This window comes from Erythrolamprus reginae, chromosome 4 (assembly GCF_031021105.1).
Source record: "Erythrolamprus reginae isolate rEryReg1 chromosome 4, rEryReg1.hap1, whole genome shotgun sequence".
In the NCBI taxonomy this organism is placed as follows: domain Eukaryota; kingdom Metazoa; phylum Chordata; class Lepidosauria; order Squamata; family Dipsadidae; genus Erythrolamprus; species Erythrolamprus reginae.
Genome location: NC_091953.1, coordinates 139219663 through 139242242, shown reverse-complemented (window position 1 = coordinate 139242242; position 22580 = coordinate 139219663). Strand labels below are relative to the sequence as shown.

At 53.7% G+C, this 22580-nt stretch overlaps 1 protein-coding gene across 1 annotated transcript in view; it reads left to right on the top strand.

Moving 5' to 3' along the window:
- Window positions 1-499: 499 nt before the first annotated feature.
- Window positions 500-22580, top strand: part of WDFY4 (WDFY family member 4) — a 99087-nt gene continuing 77006 nt past the window's right edge. Inside the window, exons 1-14 of the mRNA XM_070751471.1 lie at window positions 500-610; window positions 1020-1132; window positions 2006-2149; window positions 2330-2519; window positions 4844-5027; window positions 6220-6383; window positions 7463-7915; window positions 8876-8983; window positions 9604-9794; window positions 12851-13407; window positions 14589-14730; window positions 21092-21306; window positions 21796-21941; window positions 22262-22451. Coding sequence (XP_070607572.1) covers window positions 580-610; window positions 1020-1132; window positions 2006-2149; window positions 2330-2519; window positions 4844-5027; window positions 6220-6383; window positions 7463-7915; window positions 8876-8983; window positions 9604-9794; window positions 12851-13407; window positions 14589-14730; window positions 21092-21306; window positions 21796-21941; window positions 22262-22451 — 2828 coding nt within the window. The 5' untranslated portion in view covers window positions 500-579. The remainder of the gene's footprint in view (window positions 611-1019; window positions 1133-2005; window positions 2150-2329; window positions 2520-4843; window positions 5028-6219; window positions 6384-7462; window positions 7916-8875; window positions 8984-9603; window positions 9795-12850; window positions 13408-14588; window positions 14731-21091; window positions 21307-21795; window positions 21942-22261; window positions 22452-22580) is intronic.

The following is a 22580-nucleotide window of genomic DNA, read 5'->3' as shown; positions in this document are numbered from 1 at the left end:
CATTGCCTTGGGAGTCAGTGGCCTCTAGAAATCAATGAAGCAAATAAGCGTCAGGGAGTGTTTGAATTAACACCCGGTGGAGGCGGAGGAGGGGGATTGGAGGCCCCTTTTCTCTGTGTGGCCCACCCGTTCAAATCAAAGCGGTGGGAAGGAGCCACTCCTGGTGAGCCCCAACAGATCATAAAGGTGGGTTGGGCCTCCCCCGTCTTTCAGCTGAGGAGGAGGAGGAGGGTGTTGGAAAGACGCCCAGTTCCAGGGGGCCGTTCGGAGGATCTGGTTGGCTTCCCTGGCCCCAGGAGGACCCACTCGGGGTGGTGGTGGTGCAGCAGTTGCTAGAGAGCCATGGCAGTGATATCCTATGTTCCTCAATGTAAGAAGCTAAGAGCGAAAGTCAGTCGGGAAAAAAGAGATCATTCTGGTAGGAAAAGGACCAAGATCTAATGCATCGAATGTAATTTTATTTTTTTTAACGTGGAAAACCCACAACGGTTTCAGGCCTGGGAGGAGTCGGGGGGCAGCGTCTATTTTCCAAGCCTCCAGCTTCTAGCAAGTGAAACCTCCAGTTTTCTGGTGAAAGCAATGAAGAGGAAAATGGATGGAAGCCCAACAGGTGAGCCAGTCTCGCTAGGCCTCCTGCTGTGCCTGGTTGACCCGTGCCAAGGCCGGAAACCCTCGCCCTTCGTCACGGCTCTCTTCCATCCAGGACAGGCCGGCTCATCTCTACAGTAGAATGATAGAAGGGAGGAGGAGGCCGAACGGGAGGAGGCCGTCCAGATTCCAGCGGCCACAGACAAAACAGGGCAGGGAGGTCAATGTTGCGAGGGACGGCCGTAATGGAGGGGCTGCTTTTATACAGCAGTTGTTATTCCTCGTGTGCTGACTGGGGGGTTGTGAGCAGAGCAACGGTGTCCTTCCCTGCCTTCGCCTGGCGTCCATCCCCACCGGCCCCTCTGCCACCCACTGACCTCCCCCCTTGCTCCTTTCCTGCATGCGCTGACCATGGGCGGCCCCGAGAACAGAAGAGGCCCCGCGGATGGTGTGGCGGTTCCTGCAGGGGAAGGCGGGAGAACTGGATCCCGCTGGCCACCTGCTGCTGAAGTCGGTCTACTCGCTCTCCCTCTACCCCCCCTCGGTAAGGGAAAGGCCTCCCCTCCCTCCTCCGCTCAGGTCAGCAACCAAAGCCTTGACTGATTGCTTATAGACCCACGTGGGGAGGGTGGGGGGTTCAGTGAACGAGCAGAGAATCCACACCAGAGTTACGGAAAGAGTCGTGGAAAGTATGGGACACGTCATACGGAGAATCGGCCAACGTTGCATGTGGCAGCAGGGACCGAAAGCGGCACAAGGGACCGGGGAGTCCTGTTTATGTAATGATGGCAGGGGTAGGGGTAGGGGGGGGGGAAGAGACGTTTCGTGGTCCCCGGAGACCCTCGGCTAGGGTTGTCCCAGAGGGACCTTCCGAAAACGCAACCAGGCAGATTTTTCAGTCCCGAGGGCGCGGCACTGCCGGCTCGGCACAAATGATTCGAGTCCTGCGGTTGTAGAGGGGCACTTAAGGAGCTGCGTTTCCAGCAGGGCAAAGCGGAGGGCCAACTGCCCACCCGGGTGGTGTGTGGACACCTGATGGGCAGCAGCGCTCCGAGGGGGGCTCGGCCTTGGGGCAAAGGCCTCCGTGGCCTCCATGGCAGGGCAGCCGAGGGGCCTCCCGTGCTCTCTCCCACCCAGGGCTCTCTCAGGGCCGAGAGGGGTCAGGACGTCCGTGTGAGAGTTGAGAGGAGGGGGGGGAGCACAAGGGAGCAGTGGGCACCCCCCCACCGTGAAGAAGCAGGTGGAGGCCGAGCTGTGGGGAAAGCACCAGGGGGGAAATTGCAAGAGGAGATGAATGATAGGAAGAAAAGACCCAGAACAATGACCTGCACCCCCCTCCCCCCCCCACTAAAACCGCTCCCTGGCTGGATTCCAGCAGCAGGAGGGCCAAGCAGGGCGTGTGTTCTCTCTGGGGCAGGAACAGGAGCTCCGGTGGAATATCATCAGGTCCGGGCTGCCCGCCACGTTGCTCCAGTGCCTGTCCCTCTTCTTGGGGTCCGCTGGGGAGATGGAAGAGGGGGGGCAGCAGCCCCCACGCAGGACCCGGGAGATGCTGGTGCAGGTGGGTGGCAGCAGGTGGCGGGCCCGGAGGAGTGGCATGGGGTGAGGTGGGGGCTGCGTCCAGAAACGGACCAGAACTGTGTGTGTGTGCGGGGGGGGGGGGGGGGGTTAGTTTTTGTCCGTAAAGAAAAAAAAGTCACGCCCCCCGAGTGCCGGTCCGGCTGTCCTTGCTTCCTTTCAGACAATGGTCAACATCTATGCGGAGAAGCAAGGGGTGGACATGCTCCTGGCGTCCAGCCACCTCCGGTTGCTGATCCTGGCCAGGGCCTCCCTCTGGGGCCACAGCAGCCCCACGTGGAAGCAGGCCACCAGCCACGTGCTGCAGACCGTCTCCAAGGCCCTTTCTCAGGCCACCGTCTCCTACCTCCAAGGTAACCGCCCCCCTCCCCTCCCGGGGGGTCCTCGCTCCCTTCAGGAGCCCCAGTGGGTGGAAGGTGGGGGGCAGGGGAGCTCCCGTTTTGTGATTCTTCATCGTTACCAGTGGCTCTCAGCTTTCTAATGGAGCTCCATTGCACCCCCTCCTCCTCTCAACACATTGCGCCCCCTCTTCTTTGGTGCTGTGGGTCTTCCTGGCCTTAAAGGATCAGGCCCACCTGCCTCACCTGCAGGAGCCCGAGAGCTATTTCTACAGTTTCTGTGCAAAACATTTTCTGCAGCTGCCCCTTTCATCCTCGGGGGAAGCCCCCTGGCCCGGCTGCACACCCTTGGAAGGAGTGTCGGGAGTCAGCTGCCCTTGGGCCACGGGTCAAACCCAGAAGGTTCTGGCAGGTTCCGGAGAACCTGTAGTAGCGGAAATTCGGAGTGGTTTGGAGGACCTGAAACTCCCCCTTCCGGCTGGCCCCAGGGTCTGTGTGTGTGTGTGTGTGGGGCAATCGGGATTTTGCAGTCTCCTTCCCCATGCCACGCCCACCAAGCCACGCCCACAGAACCGGTAGTAAATAAAATTGGGATTTCGCCCCTGCCTTGTGCTCAGCCCTTTGAATGGATAGCCTCCCATTTTAAATGGCTTTGTGGGCTGAAATGTGGCCACTTTTGGTGGTCATTTCCTTCAAGGACCGTTGCAAGCCCGCTGGGCCCCTCTGGCCGGCCTTTCCTGCCGTCTGGCTGGCGGGAGTGCCTGCGGCCGGCCCTGGAATGGCTTCCAGGTGGGCGTGGCTTCCCCTCCCGCTTTGGGCTCCTGTCCAATGTTGCCAAGAGTTCCCAAGCGAGTGATCCCGCCTGAGTGGCTGACCCTCTGACTGACGGGTGGGGCTCCATGTTTTTGACTGCCGGTCCTGTGGGCGTGGCTTAGTGGGCGTGGCAGGGGAAGGTGGCTGTAAAATCCCCATTTCCTCCCAATCAGCTGGGATTCTGGAGGCGGAGACTAGGTGGGGGTGGGGCCAGTCAGGGGTGGGATTTACTGCTTCTCCAAACGTCCAGTTCTATACTGCAGTGTTTCCCAACCAGTGTGCTGCGGCACACTAGTGTGCCGCGAGACATGGTCAGGTGTGCCGCGAAGAAGGAAGCTCAGCTTCTGGTCTTGCAACGTTTTGCTGAGAGTGTGAAGAGGGGGAGAGAGAAAGAGAGAGAAAGACAGCAAGAGAGAGAGAGAGAGAAAGCAAGAGATAGAGAGAAAGAGGGGGGAAGGAGGGTGAGGGAAAGACATAGATGGAGGGAAGGAGGGAGAGAGAAAGAGAGCAAAAAAGATAGGAACGAAGGGAGAAACAAAGAGGGATGGAGAGAGAGAGGGAAAGAAAGAGAAAGGAAGAGAGAGAAAGAGGGAGAGAAAGAAATAGAGCGAAAGAGAGGAAGAGAGAATTTTTTTTGTACAAACTTTTTTAGGGCTTCCCCCCGCTCAATGTTCCACAGGATTTTGTAAATGTGAATAATGTGCCGCAGCTCAAAAAAGGTTGGGAAACACTGCTATACTGGACTGGACATCCCACGTGTGAGGCAGAGAGAGAGAGCACAATAATCAATACACTGATGGACTGCCCTGAAATGACAAGACTGACCAAGGAACTGCAGAATAGACAAGAGAGAGAATTTTTTTTACTGTACGGGAAAATTTTTATAAGTGGCTAGAAATTAAAAAACAAAGAAATAGAAATAAATAGCAAATGTAAATATTAACAACAACATTAATAATTTGATAGATTGACATATATACATAGGCATTTTCCTTTTCGATGTTACAGAAATGTAAAATGTAAAAATTATTATGTGCTTTGTTATTGTCTTTTATGTTTTTGTATTTTTCAAAAAAACTTAATAAAAAATTATTTTAAAAAATTAAAAAAGAATTCCGGTTCAACTGGTTCTCCCGAACTGATGTGAACCTGCTGTGAAGCCGACCTCTGCTTTGACTTGACCCCGTAAGGCTCCAGTTATATTCTCACCCTCACCCTCTCTCCACTCAAGCATATATATACTGTATATATATTTTCCGGTTCAGAGGCTGTAGGTTACATTTTGCGTTGTATGAAGCTCATGGTGTAAGCAGGAATCAACAGAGAAGAAACATAGAAACATAGAAGCCCTCCTGGCCCGTCTCGTCTGCCCTTGTACTATTTCCTGTATTTTATCTTAGGGTGGATCTGTTTTTATCCCAGGCAGGTTTAAATAAGTAGAAACCTCCCTAAGACAGAGTGGGAGAGACCGTAAACGTACAGGCGGCTGTTACTCATGAGGTGAGGCGATATTACTCTGTCTGCAGATTGCGTCAAAACCGCCGTCCAGGTTTTGTCCGAGCTTCCCGATTCCTGGCCTGCTTGGGAAGTGTGTGAATCCCTGAACATCCTCCTGCATTTCGTGAGGAATTCCGACTCAGTTTCCCCAGCTCTGCTCCTGGAGTTTGAGACCAACGGCGGCCACCAGCTGCTGCTGGAGGTCCTACTAAGGCAAGTCCACAGAGAGGCTGCCCATGTGGCTGCTGACAAGACGCCACGCTGAGAGGTTTTGGCCTTACTGTTTCATTTGGGGGGGGTGGGGGGGATACTTTCAGGAGCCTTTAAACATTCACGTATCCTCGTACAGGGACATTTCTTTCCAGGGGTGGAAGTGAGGCGTTAAACCCTCCTGGACAAAGACCCCAAATGCAGATTATTCCGTTTCCTTGTATGGACCCTCCCCTCCAACTCTGGCCAATTGGCCTCCAGGGACAGACTTCCAAAACTTTGTCCCACACGCCTTGCAAACATAAACCAAAGCTTGTCCCTTGTTCTAGGCACATCTGTCACATTATGGACGGAACACAATGGGTTCCTAGCAGATTGGCCACTGGAGGCTGCCCCCTTGCTGGGCAGTGCATCCCACAGGGCGGGGGGGGGCTCCTCCTTCCCTTCCCCTCAGTGGGGAAGTCAGAGGGTCCCAGCAGGAGAGCATCCGACTTGGAGAGGGAGGGCCGGCCCTCTTTTTGCCCCTCCTGAAACCCACTTCGGGAGGATACCGCCAGCCCCCCTCCCCCAAATGCAAGCGGCCGGCTGACCAGCTGAGCTTGAAGGGGAGAGAAAGGAAGGGGGGGGGAGTCTCCCAGGGCTTCACAGACTCTGCCAGAAGGGATGATAAGTGTCACCTCATTATACCACACCGGTGGGGTCCCCACTTGGAAAGTCACTGGGGAGGGGGCAGGGAGCAGCAACGGAGCGGGTTGGGGGGGGAGCTGGAGGGAGGCCAGAGAAGCTGGCTCTGTCTGGCCTATCAAGGAGAAGGATTGGGGGGGGCACAAGTGGCCCTCTCCCAGCACTGTATTCCCAGAGAAGGGGGCCTATTATTCCCCAAAGCCCTGGAGGGGTGGGAACCTGCTGAGGGGGGGGGGTGGTCTCCAGACCAGAGAGAGCCAAGGAGGAGTTTCCTGACCAGGAGAGTCAGTGGAGGAGTTTACTCGCCTCCCAGCAGGGCCTTGTGGGGGCCGTTCCGCAGAGAGACCAGGCAGCTGTTGGACTGGGGTCGGGGGGGCCCCCCTGCCTTGAGCTGGACCAGCCCCACCCCTGAGCCCCGTGTTGCCCCTCTGGCCACTGGGTGATTTCCGTGCCCTCTGACCGCCTGCGAAGGGACCCTTCTGCCCATCAAGGCCCCCGGTTGTCTTTCCAGGCACGAGGGGCCACTGGACGGCGAAGGAGGCGCCAGCGTCCAAGAAACACTGGAGTTGGTGGCACAACTGACACTTTGTGGGAAAACTGAACTGAGTGTTTCGCACAACATCGTGTATCCACAACTGCCCCAGTTTAATGAGGAGCTGCTCCTTTCTTCTTCGGGTAAGTAACTCAGTGTGGGGGTGGGGGGGTGAGAGTTGGGACGTTTAAGTCAATGGCATGCAAACATAATCATAGATTTTAATGCAGCCTTAATTAACGGAAGGGGGGCGTGTGGGAGGGGAAACTGCCCACAGCGTCAAATGCGATGGTCAGGCTCACCTGTCCACGGAGCTGACGATTCGAGCAATGCCACGTGATTTTGTTTCAAGAGAATTAATTCTTTGCATTTACATTTTCTGGTTTCATTGTTCCTCATGAAATGGAAATTAAAAGCTTTAGGATAGACTCGGGCAGAGATTATTTTATTATAGGAAAAGTAATAAATGAAAATGGTGACTCTGGTTGAGTGTTTATAAAAGTAGAAAAATGGGACATGAAATTGGACAGAACAATAAATATCGTTTATCTGTGTCACGGGCGAACAAACTAAAGATTAAAGTCAATTAAACTGTACTTCAAAAAAAGGATTATGGTGCGATTGGATAACAGCCCACAAAACAGGTTGCTGTGGTGGCCTAGTGGTGAGACTGCGGCACTGCAGGCTGCCTCTGCCCATGGCCAGCAGTTCGGTCAGGAACAGCTCCGGTGGGTAAAATGGGGGGGGGACCCAGACGGCTCTGTGGACCTTTCGGAGGGGCCCACAAAGCACCCTAGAGGCAAGTGCAGACATGCCCTCCTGCGTGCTGTGTGTCAAGGGACTGTGGGCGGGTGGGACAATGTCCGCAGGAGACTCACACACACAAACACACACACCACGAGACACCCCCCCCTCGGAGCAGAGACTCAGGCTTCACTTGCAGGCGAAGGTGGTGGCGACCTGCCCTCGCAGCCACCACCTTTGATTCCTGCTCCGGAGGTCCCTGCCCAGACACACAGCAGCTGCTGTAACACAACCCAAGGAAGGAGGGAGGGAAGAAGGAAGGAAGGAAGGAAAGAAGGAAGGAAGGAGGGAGGGAGGGAAGAAGGAAGGAAGGAAGGAAAGAAGGAAGGAAGGAGGGAGGGAAGAAGGAAGGAAGGAGCGAGCAGCGGCCATCTTAAAACCGCCACAGAAATTGTTGGTGGGGTTGTTGTTTCCACAGGGAGAAGAATCCGGAACCTGAGAGCCTTCCGGGTCCTGGAGCAGCTTTTCCAGAGGTCCAGCCACGCCGACCTCTGCGGGTCCGTCCTGCTCCTCCTGAGATCCATCTGGACGTGGGACCCCGCGAACTTCTTCCTGCTCGAGGGCTCCCTGCAGCCCCTCTGCCAGTTTGTGGGGGCCATCCCCCTCAAGCCCCCCCGGGTCCAGGCCCAGTTCTTCCAGCTGGTGGAGTCAGTGGTGGAGGACCTCTCCTACATCCCCCATGAGGCCTTGAAGAAGGTCCAGGCCCTGGTCAGCGAGAACGCCCAGCCCCCGTGCTCCGCCCTGGCCGTGCGCTGCCTCCACGGGATCGCGTGCAGGGACCCCCTCCTGGCCGACCTCTTCCGGGACTCCGGACTCCTGGGGACGCTGCTCTCCCGGCTGCGCAAAGGGGCCAAGAAGCTGATCAAGAAAGGTGCCACCTGCCCCCACGCTCCTCCCGACCTTCCCCAAGCCCTTCCACGCGGGGAACGCATGGCCGGCAGCCCCACCCCTGCCTCTCTCGGGTTGCCGTGTGTGTGTGTGTGTGTGTGTGTGTCTCTCCCAGGAGTCCTCGCCTGAGATTGACACTTGCGCTGACCCCCGGACTCACTCCTGGGCACTCAGATGCTGCTTCCTCCCCCTCCTCCCCCCTCTGGACCCCCTTTTAGTGCCAGGAGAGGTCGGACCCCTTCCTGCCTTTTTTTGTGGGGGGGGGGAGAGGAGACGTTTGCTCAGAGAAGCCCCTGCGACTGGCTCAGGGCTTCCTGGGGGCTCCCTCCCTCATTCCCCCTCCCTCCTTCACGGGTTCCGTTTTAACTTCAACACACACATACACACACACACACGCACACGCCCTCCAATCTTGGTGTTTTTCACACTGTTCATCTTCCAAATCTGTGGCACCCCCTCCCCTCCTGAGGCAGCCGGGCCAAGCCAGCTCCGGCACTTTGTTTGCCTGCCTGCCTGTCTGTCCACTATATTTCTAGGCTGCCCTTCTCAAGCGACTCAACATAATAAACACAATACAAGTGTGTGGAAATCCAGTATTAAAATACCAATAAAACCTAAAAAATCCCGAGACAGCCACCCACCTCCACCTAATCTAGCCACTCCTTGCGTCGGCCTCAGCCCTCACGACCCCCCCCCCGCCGGAAGAGGTGCATCTTCACAGCTTTGTGAAAGGCCAGGAGGGAGGGGGCAGTGGGTGTCTCCAGAGGGAGCTCGTTCCAAAGGGGCTGCCACAGAGAAGGCTCTTCCGCTAGGCTCCACAGGTGACATTGCCTGGCCGACGGGAGCTGGGGGAGGCTGACCGCTGGGGCGCATGAGGTTTGTGGGAAGGACAGCCGCCCCTACTCGACGAGGAGTTAATGGATCCTGGTTTCTTGTCGCGCAGGAAGCAGCCCAGCCGGGCCTCGGGTGCCGGAGGTGGAAACAGAGGGTCTCCTCCCGTGGACTCTGAAGATGGCAGCCGCTCTGGTGGTGGGGTCTGTCAGGAACACAGGTAGGGGGCCAGGCCTGCCTTCACTGGTCACCACACCGGGGGGGGGTTGCGGAGTATCCTCGCCCATCGCTTCCCCTGCTGAGCGAGAGAGTGGGGGAGGGTCCGGACACCGGGTGGGAGACAGTCGTGATTCGGGAGTCTTCTGGACCAGGGGGGCAGGGGGTGGGGGGCAAAGAAGAAGAAAGAGAGGCGGCATTTCCAAAGACAGTTTCCTGACGTGCACAGGGGCCCTGGGGGCCTCTCCGAAAAGTCCCTTGCGCTCTTAGAGAAGCTTCTAGGCGACTGCAGATGAACGTATGCAGCACAGGACCCGCTGAGGTTGGGTCAGGCGGGGAAGCGCAGTTGGTCCAGACCTCTGCCTCCAAGAGAGACACCACCAACTCCGGCACATATGAACTGCACTGGTTTCTCGGGAGTAAATGTTCCACTTAAGCTCCTTTGGGCTTTGCCCCGTCCGCCCAGCCTGGCAGTCCCCGTGCTCCTCAGTGAAATCCAACTCTTCCGTGTCTGTGGACCTGGCCATGAGCTGTGAGATAATCTATGAAACTGCTGCCCTTGAGTGACCGTCCTTCGGAGGTGGCTTGGAAGGTGGCAAGCTAGTGACCCATCTGCTTTCTCAGTCATTCTCAGGGACTACGGCATGGTGCCCTACGTCAAGATCTACCTGGATAGCGAGCTGTACCGGAGGGATGCGGTGACCATCCTGGAGCAGCTGTCCATCGTCCGGCCTGAGGAGTACATGAGCTCCGTGGTTGGGGCGCTCTGCTCCTCCACCCAGGGCGAGCTCCACTTCAAGCAGGACCTACTGAAAGTAAGGAAGGATGGATGGATGAATGACCTTCCTTTGGGGGTGGGGTTGGCCCCTCTGCCAGGCCACGGAGCCCCAGGGGAGGTCTAGGCTGTGGAGATAGGGGGGTTCCTTTGCCTGGTAAGGAAAGGGTTTATGGGAACTGTGTCACCAGCCCCTAAGATTGGCCCCTAACCGAAGGGGCATGTCCGCCTTCCTTGGGGGCCTTCCCAAAGGGGGAGGGGGCGGTTTTAAACTCTCCAGTAGACCCTGCAGGGGTCAGGGGTTATGCACCAAGAGATTTCTCCTGGACCTTCCAACTTGGTGTGTGTTGCTGCCCTTGAAGATACGACCCAATATTGGATAGTTTTCTTGGCCTCTAAAAAATTCCCTGCTGCTGCAGTTGTCCAGGACTGCCTGCAGAAGGTCAGCAGTCCATTAAAGGGGTCCGGGGAGAAGGCCATTGGGAGCGACCCCAGTCGGGTGGTTTTATCAGGGCAAGAAGGCTTAAAGTAAGACGGGGGACGATTGTTGGAGCAGAGAGAACAGATTTAGCTCTGCGGCTGTTTTTATTTCCACCTGCCGTCGCCCAGAGGCCTCCAGGTACGAAAGGGTGGAGAGGACGAGATGACCCCCTGGTCCGATACCCACAGGGTCCCTCTGGCCACCGTGAAGAACAGAGTGAGAGGCTATCTATATCTATATCTATATGAATAATAATAATAATAATAATAATAATAATAATAATAATAATAATAATATATAACGCCCTGCAAAGACCAAAGCACCCGTGAGGAGGGAATTGGCGAGAGGGGTCACTTGCCTTAAGTGAGAGACTGAGGCACCTCCTGGGTGAGGGTGGGGGGTGGGGCGGAAGAATGCTTTAGAGCTTCCAGGGCAAGTCCCTTCCCTCCCCCCCCTGAGGAAATACCACCCTCTCGGGGCAGCTTCTCCTCTCCAGAGCCTCTTCGGCCTGAATTCCCGCTCCCCCCCCGCGTGGCAGGCTCTCCGTCCAGGGCAGCCACGGCTGCAGGGCCTGTGGAGTCCTTCCCGTGGCCACGTTTGCTGCTTGCCGGGACTGATATAAAAACCTATGCAGCTCTGATGCCTGATTCTGACAAATTATAAAACTGTATTAATACATAATATAGGAGAATGAACTTACTAGCTGCAGCCGTTGGGGGGGATTGCGATCGCATTAGGTTCAATTTCAGATTGATTTGCTAATTTAGGTTTAGCTGTGAAGCCCCCAGTGCCCCAGGGGGTGGGGGGAGTGTTCCAGGGTGGCAGGCGGTGGGGGGCAATTATGGGGAGTCACGCAGAAAGCTGGGCAGAGATAAACCCCGTTAGCGGTGGTAACTCGGTTAGGGGGCTTCCACTCCAGGCAGGCCTGTTACCGAAGGAAGCCAGAAGGAGAGACAACTGCGTCGGTCGCAAGAGCCTTAGAGCCGGAGGAAATGCGGTTAGGGCTGACCTCTCCAGATTGTGTCACGGCCATTCGGAGGCATCAAGGTCCACGTTGTGAGGAGCTGCTGCTGCCTGGCGGGACCCATTAGCATGCGGACAGAGTTTCCGTCCCTGGCAGGCCCCCTCCCCTCTTCCAGAGCTGGGCCTCAGCGGGAGGAAGAACCCCATCCGTTTGCAATAGAGAGAAGACTAACCCCCCCGCCCACTTATACAGGCGTCCTGTCCTGCTAAGTTCACCCAAGACGGTTTTCTGATGAGGTTCACAGAAGAGTTGGTGGCTTTGGGTAGAACGTCTTTCTACCCTGAGCAGGTGTTGCCAGAGGCCTCCTGAAGGAAGGATCACAATTCCCTTTGTCCTTTGTGACACGAGAGCTGTCGCTTGTGGTCTGACACGGGCCAGGCGTCCCGGCTCTGGCAGCTCCAGCCACCGTCCTCATGCAGTTAGGCAGCTACAGTGCATCCCATAAGGGGCTGCCGTTGAAGACTGCCCACTGAAGCCATTGTCAGCTCGCCTGCTCAGTTGGTCCCAGCCGTTGCAACAATACAGCCCAGCCGTTTCAAAGCCCAGGGCTGGGCCGAAGCCTTCGTTTTGAGTTGGAGACTTTGGCCTGCCACAAGCCGGGATGCAGTATTATTATTATTATTATTATTATTATTATTATTATTATTATTATTATTATTATTTAGATTTGTATGCCGCCCCTCTCTGTAGACTCGGGGTGGCAATAGTAATTAGTAATTAGTAATTAGTAATTAGTTATTAGTTATTAGTTATTAGTTATTAGTTATTAGTTATTAGTTATTAGTTATTAGTTATTAGTTATTAGTTATTAGTTATTAGTTATTAGTTATTAGTTATTAGTTATTAGTTATTAGTTATTAGTTATTAGTTATTAGTTATTAGTTATTAGTAATTGCAATAGTACTCTGGGAAATTGGGAGTGGTGGTTGCATGAGAGGGAAAGATACTAGCCACAGAGATTCAAGGTCATCCTTTGTTCACCTGCACCAGCTGGAAGTCGATGGGAGGACCGTGGACATTGGGGGGGACCAGGAGGGGTCCATGTGGAGGGGGGCAGAGGATGGGTGGAGAACCGCAGGGGCAGTGAGATTCGGGCCGCCCACGGTTCGTGCCACTGGGACTCTGTTGATAGGACTGGGGAGAGGGCCAGGCCGCCTTGGACCATGATTTATGTCTCGGGTGTCAATTGGAACGCTGACCACACAAGGCTTCTGGGGAACTGGCGGCTGACCGGCCTGTCAGGTGCACTTCAGAATGATCCTTATGATGGGCAGGTCCCCGGGCCAATGACTGTCTGCTCCACGTGGCTATTGGAGGGGCCCCCTCCCCCCATATTAACCAGAGCCGGCCTGTCTGAGGGGACCAGAAAGGGCTGTGGCTTCTCCCCCCCCCCGGTCATGCTGCTGCCCGTGCTACTGGCTAAACTGCTTTCCCACTACTAAACGGGCAGCCTGATGATGGACCCTCCCGTGGAGACCTTCTGGATCTGCGGCAGAGCAAACTCTTGATTTGGGGGGGGGGAGCCCAGTCTCGCAAACTTTGCACGGAGGGTGATGAGTTCTTCTCTCCTCCCTTCTCCCCCTCCCCCCAGTCTCTGCTGAAGACCCTGGAGAGCCCCAAGTGTCGCTCCGCCTTCAGGACCAGCGGCGGCTTCCGCGGGCTCTTCTCCCTCCTGGCGGACATGGAAGGCGCCCTGCAGGACCCCCCTCCATCGGGCGCCTGGGCCTCCTTCGACCATGGCCAGGTGCTGGCCCTGGCCCTGCGCATCCTCCAGACCATGGCGGCTGCTCTCCACCTGGACCCGGCCAACCAGGGCTTCTTCCAGAGGGAGGGCCTCTTTCCGAGGATGGCGGAGGACCTGGGGCTGCTCGGCTGCTTCTCAGGACAACGGTGGGCGCCAGTTCCCGGGCAGATCGACCAGCCGCGGACCTTGGCTGAGCTCTCAAGTGCCGCCGTGGCCTCCCCCGAGCTTTTCCCGGCCGGGCTGAGAAGCTGCGTCCGGATACTCGGCTTCCTGGACTCCATGGCACGGATGGGCCCCTCCGGCCTGGGGGGCTGCGTGGAGGAGATGGGCGACCGGCAGGGGGGCTCTCCAGGGAGCCTCTGGGACCCCCGGACGTCCAGCAAGGGAGCTGCCATCCAGCACAGGTAGGCCCTTGAGGGTAAGGACACAGGAAGTGGGGAGCCCCGAGTTCTAATTACCCTCACCTGCCTCGGGGTCTCTGTCTTCGTGAGCGCACACACAGGCAGGTCTACCGAACTCAAAGGATTGAAGGTCAGTTGCAGACCCAAGTAGGCCCCGGGCTGGTCACCATGATTCCCAGAGCAAAGAGGCCACTGACCTTTGCTGGTGCTGGCCGTCAGCTGCTCTCCTTCCCAAGTGCTCTCCCCCTCTCATGGGCCAAAGGGGGACCCCCCAGTGGGACTTAGGTGCTGAAACACCCCGGAAGTCGGTTCCCATCCAGGCGCAATTGGGAAACGTAGATGCAACTGAAGCCCCCTGGGTCCGTCTTGTGCTTTCAAGGAATGCTGAATTCTGGGCGTTGCTCCCTTCGATTCCTCCTCTCTGGAGCAGAATCCCCCAGCCCCCACCCTCCAAGGGCCGAGCGGAGATTCCCTGGACTCCCCTGGGGGTGGGAGACAGGCCCCCCTCCTCAAAATCATCCCTGGAAGCCTGTCCAGGTTTCTACCAATTACAATCAAGGTGGGATTAGTGTGGGAGGGTTTTTTGCAGAAATCCCCCCCTTTCTTCAGATTCAGCTGCATATACTATCTAGATACATAGGGGGGGGGTCTTTGATGGCATAGGTGGACTGTTTGTTAATAAAATGAGAGATATTTAAGGTTGGGTCTGAGTTGCAAGGTAGGAGAGCCAATATTTAGCCGCCTACCACAAGTCAAAAGAGGACCAAGAATTTTGATTCGAGAGACGACCCAGGAACGATCCTCTTTTTCCTCTCTCGGCTGTTTCCTCAATTCATTCACAAAGTTATGAATAGAAAGAAGCAGATCCAGACCCCTCCCCTCCTTCATTTTGTTAACAAGGCAGTTCCGAGGGAGCAGACTGAGTTGGCCAACCAGAAGGGCCTCCTTTGGGAGGGGGACACCAGCCCCCCCTCCCAAGCAAAGAGGCTGGATGGGACTCCGTGGGGGGGGGGGGCTTCACCTTCCCTAGCTGAGGGGGGGGTGCATCTTTTCCTGGGTCACCAAGGAGGCTGCAAATCCTCTCCCCAGAGTGGGTGAGAAGGGCGGGGGCCTGGTCCCTCCCCCCCCTGTCTTGCCTTGAAACCCTCCACGTCTCTGCCCCCCCTCTTGTCTTTTCTCTGAAGGCCGTGCGGTGGGGAGGAGGAGGAGGAGGAGGAGGAGGAGGAGGAGGAAGGCCCCACCGTGGTGGCTCTCCTCGTGTGTCCTGGGGCCCTGTGTGTCATGGTGACACTGATTGGCAGACTCTACCACGAAGCTTCCCCTGAGGTAAGTGCCCCCCCCCCACGCAGGCCAGACTCCACCTGTTGCTCCTTTCAGAAAAGTAAAGGAAGGGGGTGGAAGCCAAACCAAAGGAGGCCCTGTCCGGCCCCCACCCTGCTCCCAGCGCCCTCCTTCACCTGAGGGTCCACACTCACCTGGTGCTTATTCAGTTAGGTAAGTGGACAAACAAGCTGGAAGGCAAAATGGATAAGGAGTCGGACATCCCCCTCCTCGCCTGCAGCCTGTTACCTGCCAAGAAGTCGCAGCCCCCCCTCCCCCCAAGTGTGGAGCCTGCTGGTATGGAGAGCAGAATGGCCCCCCAGGACAGGGGTGGGAGTGGGGGCGGGGGGGGGGGTGGACCGACTGACACCCGTGAGCCCTGAGACTTCATCCGGACGCAGTGAGTGGTGGGCTCCTGTGCTGCTCATCTGTAATTGCCCCCCCGGTGCCCCTGTCAGACTCTAAATCCATAACGGCTGCGGAAGCGAGACGGTCTTCCTGCCACCATTAATTTTTTTCACTAAAACCCCTTTTTCCTGGAATGAGCATCTCTGAAAACGGCCCATTTTATTCAAAACAAGGCAATCTGGTTATTGGCAGGACGGCTGTCATCCTGCGGAGAATCAATTCCTGGTGCTCCATTACGGCTCCATTGAGTTTGCGAGCGCAGTGCAGGTTTCATGAGCCAAGACCTTCTGAGCGCTGCCCTTCCTCCCCGTAACCTTGGTTTTTTGCTGAAACAAAATTATTAGAACAGAATAGAATAACAGAGTTGGAAGGGACCTTGGAGGTCTTCTAGCCCATCCCCCTGTTTAGGCAGGAAAACCCTACACCAATTCAGACAGATGGTTATCCAGCATCTTCTTTAAAAACTCCAGTGTTGGAGGAGCATCCACACCTTCCGGAGGCCACGTCTGTTCCACCAATCAGTTGTTCTGACTGTCAGGAAATTCCTCCTTAGTTCTAAGTTGTTTCCTCTCCTTGTTCAGCTTCCACCCGTTGCTTCTTCTCCCACCCTCAGGTGCTTTGGAGAATAGCTTGACTCCCTCTTCTTTGTGGCCATCCCTGAGATGCTGGAAGGCTGCTGTCCGGTGTCTCCCCTGGTCCTTATTTCCATCAAACTAGCCAGGCCCAGTTCCTGCAACCATTCTCTCTATGTTTGAGCCTCCAGTCCCCTCATCCTCTTTGTGGCTCTTCTCGGCACTTTTTCTAGAGTCTCAACATCCTTTTTGCATCGTGGCGACCAAAACTGGATGCAGGACTCCAAGTGTGGCCTTACAAAGTGGTCTTAACCCTTCACGTGATCTTGATTCTCTCCCTGTGTTGATGCAGCCTAGAACTGGGTTGGCATTTTGGGCAGCTGCTGCCCACGGCTGTCTCCTATTTCAATGGTTGTCCACTTGGACTCCAAGGTCCCTCTCCCAGCTACTCCTGTTGAGCAATGTCCCACCTATACTGTACCTGTGCATTTGTTTTTTCTTGCCTAAATGTAGAACCTGCCCCTTTTCACCATTGAATTCCATTTGGTTAAGTAGCGCCCAATGTTCAAGCCTGTCAAGATCCATTTGTATCTTCTGGAGTGCTGGCTATTCCTGCCAGTTTGGTCTCATCTGCAAATTTGATGAGTTCCGCATCTCTCCCTTTGTCCAAGTCATTGATGAAGATGTTGAGGAGTCCTGGGCCTGTTGGGGGTCTCCACTGCACACACCCCTCCCTCCGTGGAGATGCAGTTCTACAGGGCACTTCGCCTTGAGTGCAGGGGGTCAGCTGGTTTCAAATCCATCTGGTGATTTTTTTATTTTATTTTTATTTTATTCTTTGTCCAATATACAATACATATGAAAGGGAATAGACATTAAGTGATATATAAAAGATAGAAAGTGAAGAAGAAGAGAAGTAGGTGGGAAGGAAAGAATATATATGATAAAATGGAAAGGAAAGACAATTGGACAGGGGACGAAAGGCACATCAGTGCACTTATGTACGCCCCTTACTGGCCTCTTAGGAACCTGGAGAGGTCAATCGAGGAGAGTCTGAGGGAGAAATGTTGGGGGTTGGGGGTTGACACTATTGAGTCAGGTAATGAGTTCCACGCTTCGACGACTCGATTGTTAAAGTCATATTTTTTACAGTCAAGTTTGGAGCGATTAACATTGAGTTTGAAGCTGTTGCATGCTCTTGTGTTGTTGCGGTTGAAGCTGAAGTAGTCGTTGACCGGAAGGACATTACAGCGAATGATTTTGTGGGCAATACTTAGATCTTGTTTTAGGCGCCGCAGTTCTAAGCTTTCAAGATCCAGGATAGTTAGTCTGTTTTCGTAGGGCATTCTGTTTCGGGTGGAGGAGTGGAGGGCTCTTCTGGTGAAGTATCTTTGGATGTTTTCGAGAGTGTTGATGTCTGAGATGTGGTGAGGGTTCCAGACAGATGAGCTATATTCGAGGATGGGCCTGGCATAGGTTTTGTAGGCTCTGGTTAGTAGTGTGAGATTGCCAGAGCAGAAGCTACGTAGAATCAGGTTTACAACTCTGGAAGCCTTTTTGGCAATATTGTTGCAGTGGGCTTTAGCACTTAGGTCATTTGAAATTAGTATTCCGAGGTCTTTTACTGAATGTGGGTTTGCTGTGAGAATTTGTTTGTTCAGTTCATATATGAGGTTTGGGTTCTTTTTTGTTGCTGTCTAACCCACATTTTTTCTACTTTATCTACTAGTAGGTTATGGTCTTCTTTATCAAATGCCTCACTGAAGTCCAAGTAAATTATATCGACAGCATTCCTCTGGACCATTAATTTTGTCACTTTGTCAAAGAATGCAGTTAGATTACTCTGACATGATCTATATTTGACAAACCCATGTTGGTTTTTAGTCATTACTTTGTTTGCTTCTAGGTGTTTGCTGATTCATGGCTGTTGTTGTTGTTGTTGCTGGTGGTGGTATTATTATTATTAGAAATATTTAAGGTACAAAAATCTGGATGGCACTTTCTCAATTGCTGCTGAACCAGAAATGGCTCTGAATGTGCCTGTCTCTTGGGCAACTTTCCTTCATTCACTCAGGAAGTTCTCAGCTGGCTCCGTGTGGCCATCCGTGGGCAGCCCAGGACCCATGGCTGAGAAACCAGCATGGCAGACATACAGATGTCTTTCCCATTTCTTTGGTTCTCAGGCAGCATCGTGGCTAAAACACACGAATGATCTTCGGCTGGGGTTATAATAGGGGAGCTTTCCACTAGGGACAGACACCCCATAATGCCACTGTTTTATTTTTCAGATTTATAATTTTAAGAAACAGATTTATCAAAACTATCCCATTTATTATAGGTCTACAATTTTTATGTACGTAGCAAATAAATTCACATTGATTCTCCACCCCCAATCAATGAACAAGAGGACCGTAACTGTCCCCACTTTTTCTTTAAAACATGTATTCAGCAATTTCTGCACGTTCTCTACTTTCCCAAGTTTTAAAACTAGCAATTCTTTCTAATTGGCGTAAGTTACCAATTTCCTGCTTAGCTACCAGAGTCCCTGCTGCCTCTCTACGGGGGGGGGGGGGCTTCCCTGGACCAGGGGTGCAGAACCAACCACGGGTCCCCTGTATGGCTGAGGGGCTTCAACGCCCAGAATTCCTGAGCTGGCCCACGCTGGGAGTTGAAGCCCACCAGTCACACAGGGGCCGATCGGACATCCTGTTATGAAGCTGGGCCAGTGTCCGTTCATCCAAGCCCCCCCCCCACTGGCTGAGTCAAGGCTATCAGAAGAATGTGGACACTATGGGCATGGTTGACTTTTGATAGAACTGAGGATTTTAGAATAGTTTACTTGGTTTTAACTGATTGGATTTCGCCTACGGTACTCTACTGTTTCTTTTCATAGGGGGTTAGCCCCCCGAGTCCTCGGAGAGGGGCAGCACATAAATCCAATAGACTGACAGACAGACAGACAGACAGACAGACAGACAAATTGCTTTATATCCCCCCTCCAGGAAATGTAGCAATAGGATCCAGATTTATCATATTTAAAAACCTAAATAAAATTTGGCTTATTTACTTACTTTCAGTTTTTATCCTGCCTTTTTTTCAAGTACAACTTGGGGGTGAGGATGCCCAACACTCCCCCTGTTTCCCTAGGACAGTGGTGGCGAAGCTACGGCACGGGGAGCCACAGGGGACACGTGGAGCCTGTTGCCCCATCTCAACTCCTACGTGCATGTGTGTGCCGGCCAGCTGATCTCCGGGAGGGCATTTCTGGCTTCCAGAGAGCCTCCGGGGGTGGGGGGGGGAGGGATGAGGGAGGGCGCTTTTAACCTCCCCCTGCTCCAGGGAAGCGTTTGGAGCCTGCGGAGGGCGAAACACGGGCCCACTGGGGCCACCAGAAGATTGAGTTATGGGTGTGGCCACTTGCGCATGTGCGATAGTGCGCACACACGCTCTTTTGGCACCCGAGGGGAAAAGGGTTCGCCATCACTGCCATCATAGAAACATAGAAACATAGAAGTCTGACGGCAGAAAAAGACCTCATGGTCCATCTAGTCTGCCCTTATACTATTTTCTGTATTTTATCTTAGGATGGATATATGTTTATCCCAGGCATGTTTAAATTCAGTTCCTGTGGATTTATCTACCACGTCTGCTGGAAGTTTGTTCCAAGGATCTACTACTCTTTCAGTAAAATAATATTTTCTCATGTTGCTTTTGATCTTTCCCTCAACTAACTTCAGATTGTGTCCCCTTGTTCTTGGGTTCACTTTCCTATTAAAAACACTTCCCTCCTGAACCTTATTTAACCCTTTAACATATTTAAATGTTTCGATCATGTCCCCCCTTTTCCTTCTGTCCTCCAGACTATACAGATTGAGTTCATGAAGTCTTTCCTGATACGTTTTATGCTTAAGACCCTTCCACCATTCTTGTAGCTTGTCTTTGGACCCGTTCAATTTTGTCAATATCTTTTTGTAGGTGAGGTCTCCAGAACTGAACACAGTATTCCAAATGTGGTCTCACCAGCATTCTATATAACGGGATCATAATCTCCCTCTTCCTGCTTGTTATACCTCTAGCTATGCAGCCAAGTATCCTACTTGCTTTCCCTACCGCCTGACTGCACTGTTCACCCATTTTGAGACTGTCAGAAATCATTACCCCTAAATCCTTTTCTTCTGTAGTGTTTGCTAACACAGAACTGCCAATACAATACTCAGATTGAGGATTCCTTTTCCCCAAGTGCATTATTTTACATTTGGAAACATTAAACTGCAGTTTCCATTGCTTTGACCAGTTATCTAGTAAAGCTAAATCGTTTACCATATTACAGACGCCTCCAGGAATATCAACCCTATTGCACACTTTAGAGTCATCGGCAAATAGGCAAACCTTCCCTACCAAACCTTCCCCTATGTCACTCACAAACATATTAAAAAGAATAGGACCCAGAACAGACCCTTGTGGCACACCGCTTGTAACCTGACTCTGCTCAGAATACTCGCCGCTAACAATAACTCTCTGATGTCTACGCTTCAGCCAGCTGCAAATCCACTGAACTATCCAGGGATTAAGTCCAATCTTCACTAATTTATCTATCAGCTCTTTATGTGGAACCGTATCAAAGGCTTTGCTGAAGTCCAGGTAGGCAATATCTACGGCACCACCTTCATCCAACACCTTTGTGACATAGAACAAATGTGATTTGGGCTGACAAAAACTGACCTCTCCATTTGCCTGGCTGATGGTTCTTGCCTAAAGTGGAGAAGAAGACGCGGTCTCCCAGCCAGCAACTTAACTGTTAATTAACTAATCTTAATTTCCGACCTGTCTACCCTCTCTGAACAGGATTTTCTGCTGTGTTTGACTTATCTGATCCCGTTTGTTAAATTTTTCCAATAGCCTTTTTCATTTACATGTTGAATTTATTCCCTGTCTGTTGCATTTTACAAACATTTATATCATATTCAAAATTGAATTCAGACACCCTGTTTCCAATTCCTGATTGTGAACACGTGCTAATATCAACCAAAAATGAAATATTCAGCAGCCCAGCTTGCAACTCTAAAATTCTCCAGTACAATTAGTGTGCAGTGGAGATAACAACACCTGAAGAGGCCACTAATTTCAACAATATCTAATAAGGGACAAAAGGGGCATTTGGAAATTTTATATGGTTTGTAAACATATTTATTAGCTGTGTGTTGCAGCAGGCCAGCCCTGGGCTCCTATGTCATTTCTGCAATTTTTGTTTCGAAAGCCGGACTCTGATTTCTGCCATGACCCAGGCTGCTCTGACCGGGTCCATTGTGGTTACTGCCGGCTACCGGTTGCCCTTGTGTGGCCAGCAGCCCCGCTCACCCTTCCTGCCCTGCCTTGGCTTCTTTCAGTTGTCCCTGGAGACCCAGTTAGCTGTGGCTGAGCGCCTGCACTCCGCGGTGGCCTTGGAGAAGAACCGCCAAGTGGCTTGTGCAGCCGGCCTGGCGGGCAGCCTGGTCAGCTCCTGCCCTGAAGTCCTGCACGATGCCAGCAGCCCCCTCCACCCGCCCCTCATCCGCCTCTTTGAGAAGCTGGCCTCCCAGTCCATCCAGCCGGAGGTCTTAAGGTGACAGGGTGTCCATGGGCCACAGCAGCCGGTCATTCCTGGGGTTGGGCAGCCTGGGGCTTCGGGACTTAGGGGAACTGGGTCTCCATAGGTCTCCCCAGCCACGGTGGCTGGCGTTTTCACAGCTGAAAACCCTTCATTTATATATTTGTGTTCTGCCTTTATTGTTTATTTATAAACACCTCAAGGCAGCCAACACATCCAACACATCTCGTACAGAAGTTGCTGTTTCTTATTTTGTTTTTTTCTTCACTGTGAAGTTCAGAATTGGTAACAGGCTGCAGAGATGCAGAACCTGAAACTCCGCTAAAACTTGTGGCAGCATCTTTCAAGACTCCTGTCCTCAAGAACCGCTGGCCGATGCCTCCGGCAGCCTCAGATTTTGGGGAACACGCAGTGGAGGCAATCCTCGGGCCTTCATCCCCCCACCCCTCACCTGCATAGACGCCTCACCCAGGGGTCATCTGTCCTTTGCTTGTTCTCTTGCAGGCAATTCCTGTGCCTGCGGATGAAGCCCCTCCTTCCCACCACTCCCCCAGCGCGGGGGGGCCTCCCCCTGGCACCCCCAAGTGACAGAGCGGAATTGGACCGAGCGCAGAGGAGGGCAGCCCAGGGCACGGTGGACTGGCGACCCGGTGAGGAGCAGCTCGCGGAAGGTCTATTTAGCCTGCAAAGAGATGACCAGCGCGGGGTCCACGGGAGCCGTTTCCTAATAGAGGAAGAATTCTAAGATAGAGGATGGACTCGCCCTCTATGGCCCGAGAGGGAAAAGTCCGGATGGGCAGCTTAACCTCCCCCCATTCAGCAGCCACTTGTTGGAGGAGGCATCCAACTCACGATGGTGGAAGAGGCCTTGATGGCCCTTTGCTCGCTGCTTCTCTTTTTCACACCAAAGTTCCCAGTTTGGGACCGGCCACAGGCGGCGTCACTAACTTGGTGTGTTCCCTTGTGTTAGGTTCTGCCTGGAATGAGGGGCCGGAGCGAACTCTGTCGGGCTCGGCCTCTGAGCCCCCCGCGCGTTCTGCCCTGGCTCTCCAGACGGCCATGAGCCTCGTCTCCTTGACGACCCCACGCGGCCTCCACCTGCACAGCGCCTGCCTGGCCCCCTCCTTTGTGGAGTTCGACATGTCCCTCGAAGGATACGGGTAGGGTCATGCGGTTCCCTTCCTGGCCACATCCTCCTCCCCTTAGCCCCCTTAGGGTCCTTTGCCTTTGGTTCCACGGAGTCCAGTTCAGACTGTGGGTGGTTCAAAAGTCGATCGATCGATCAACCG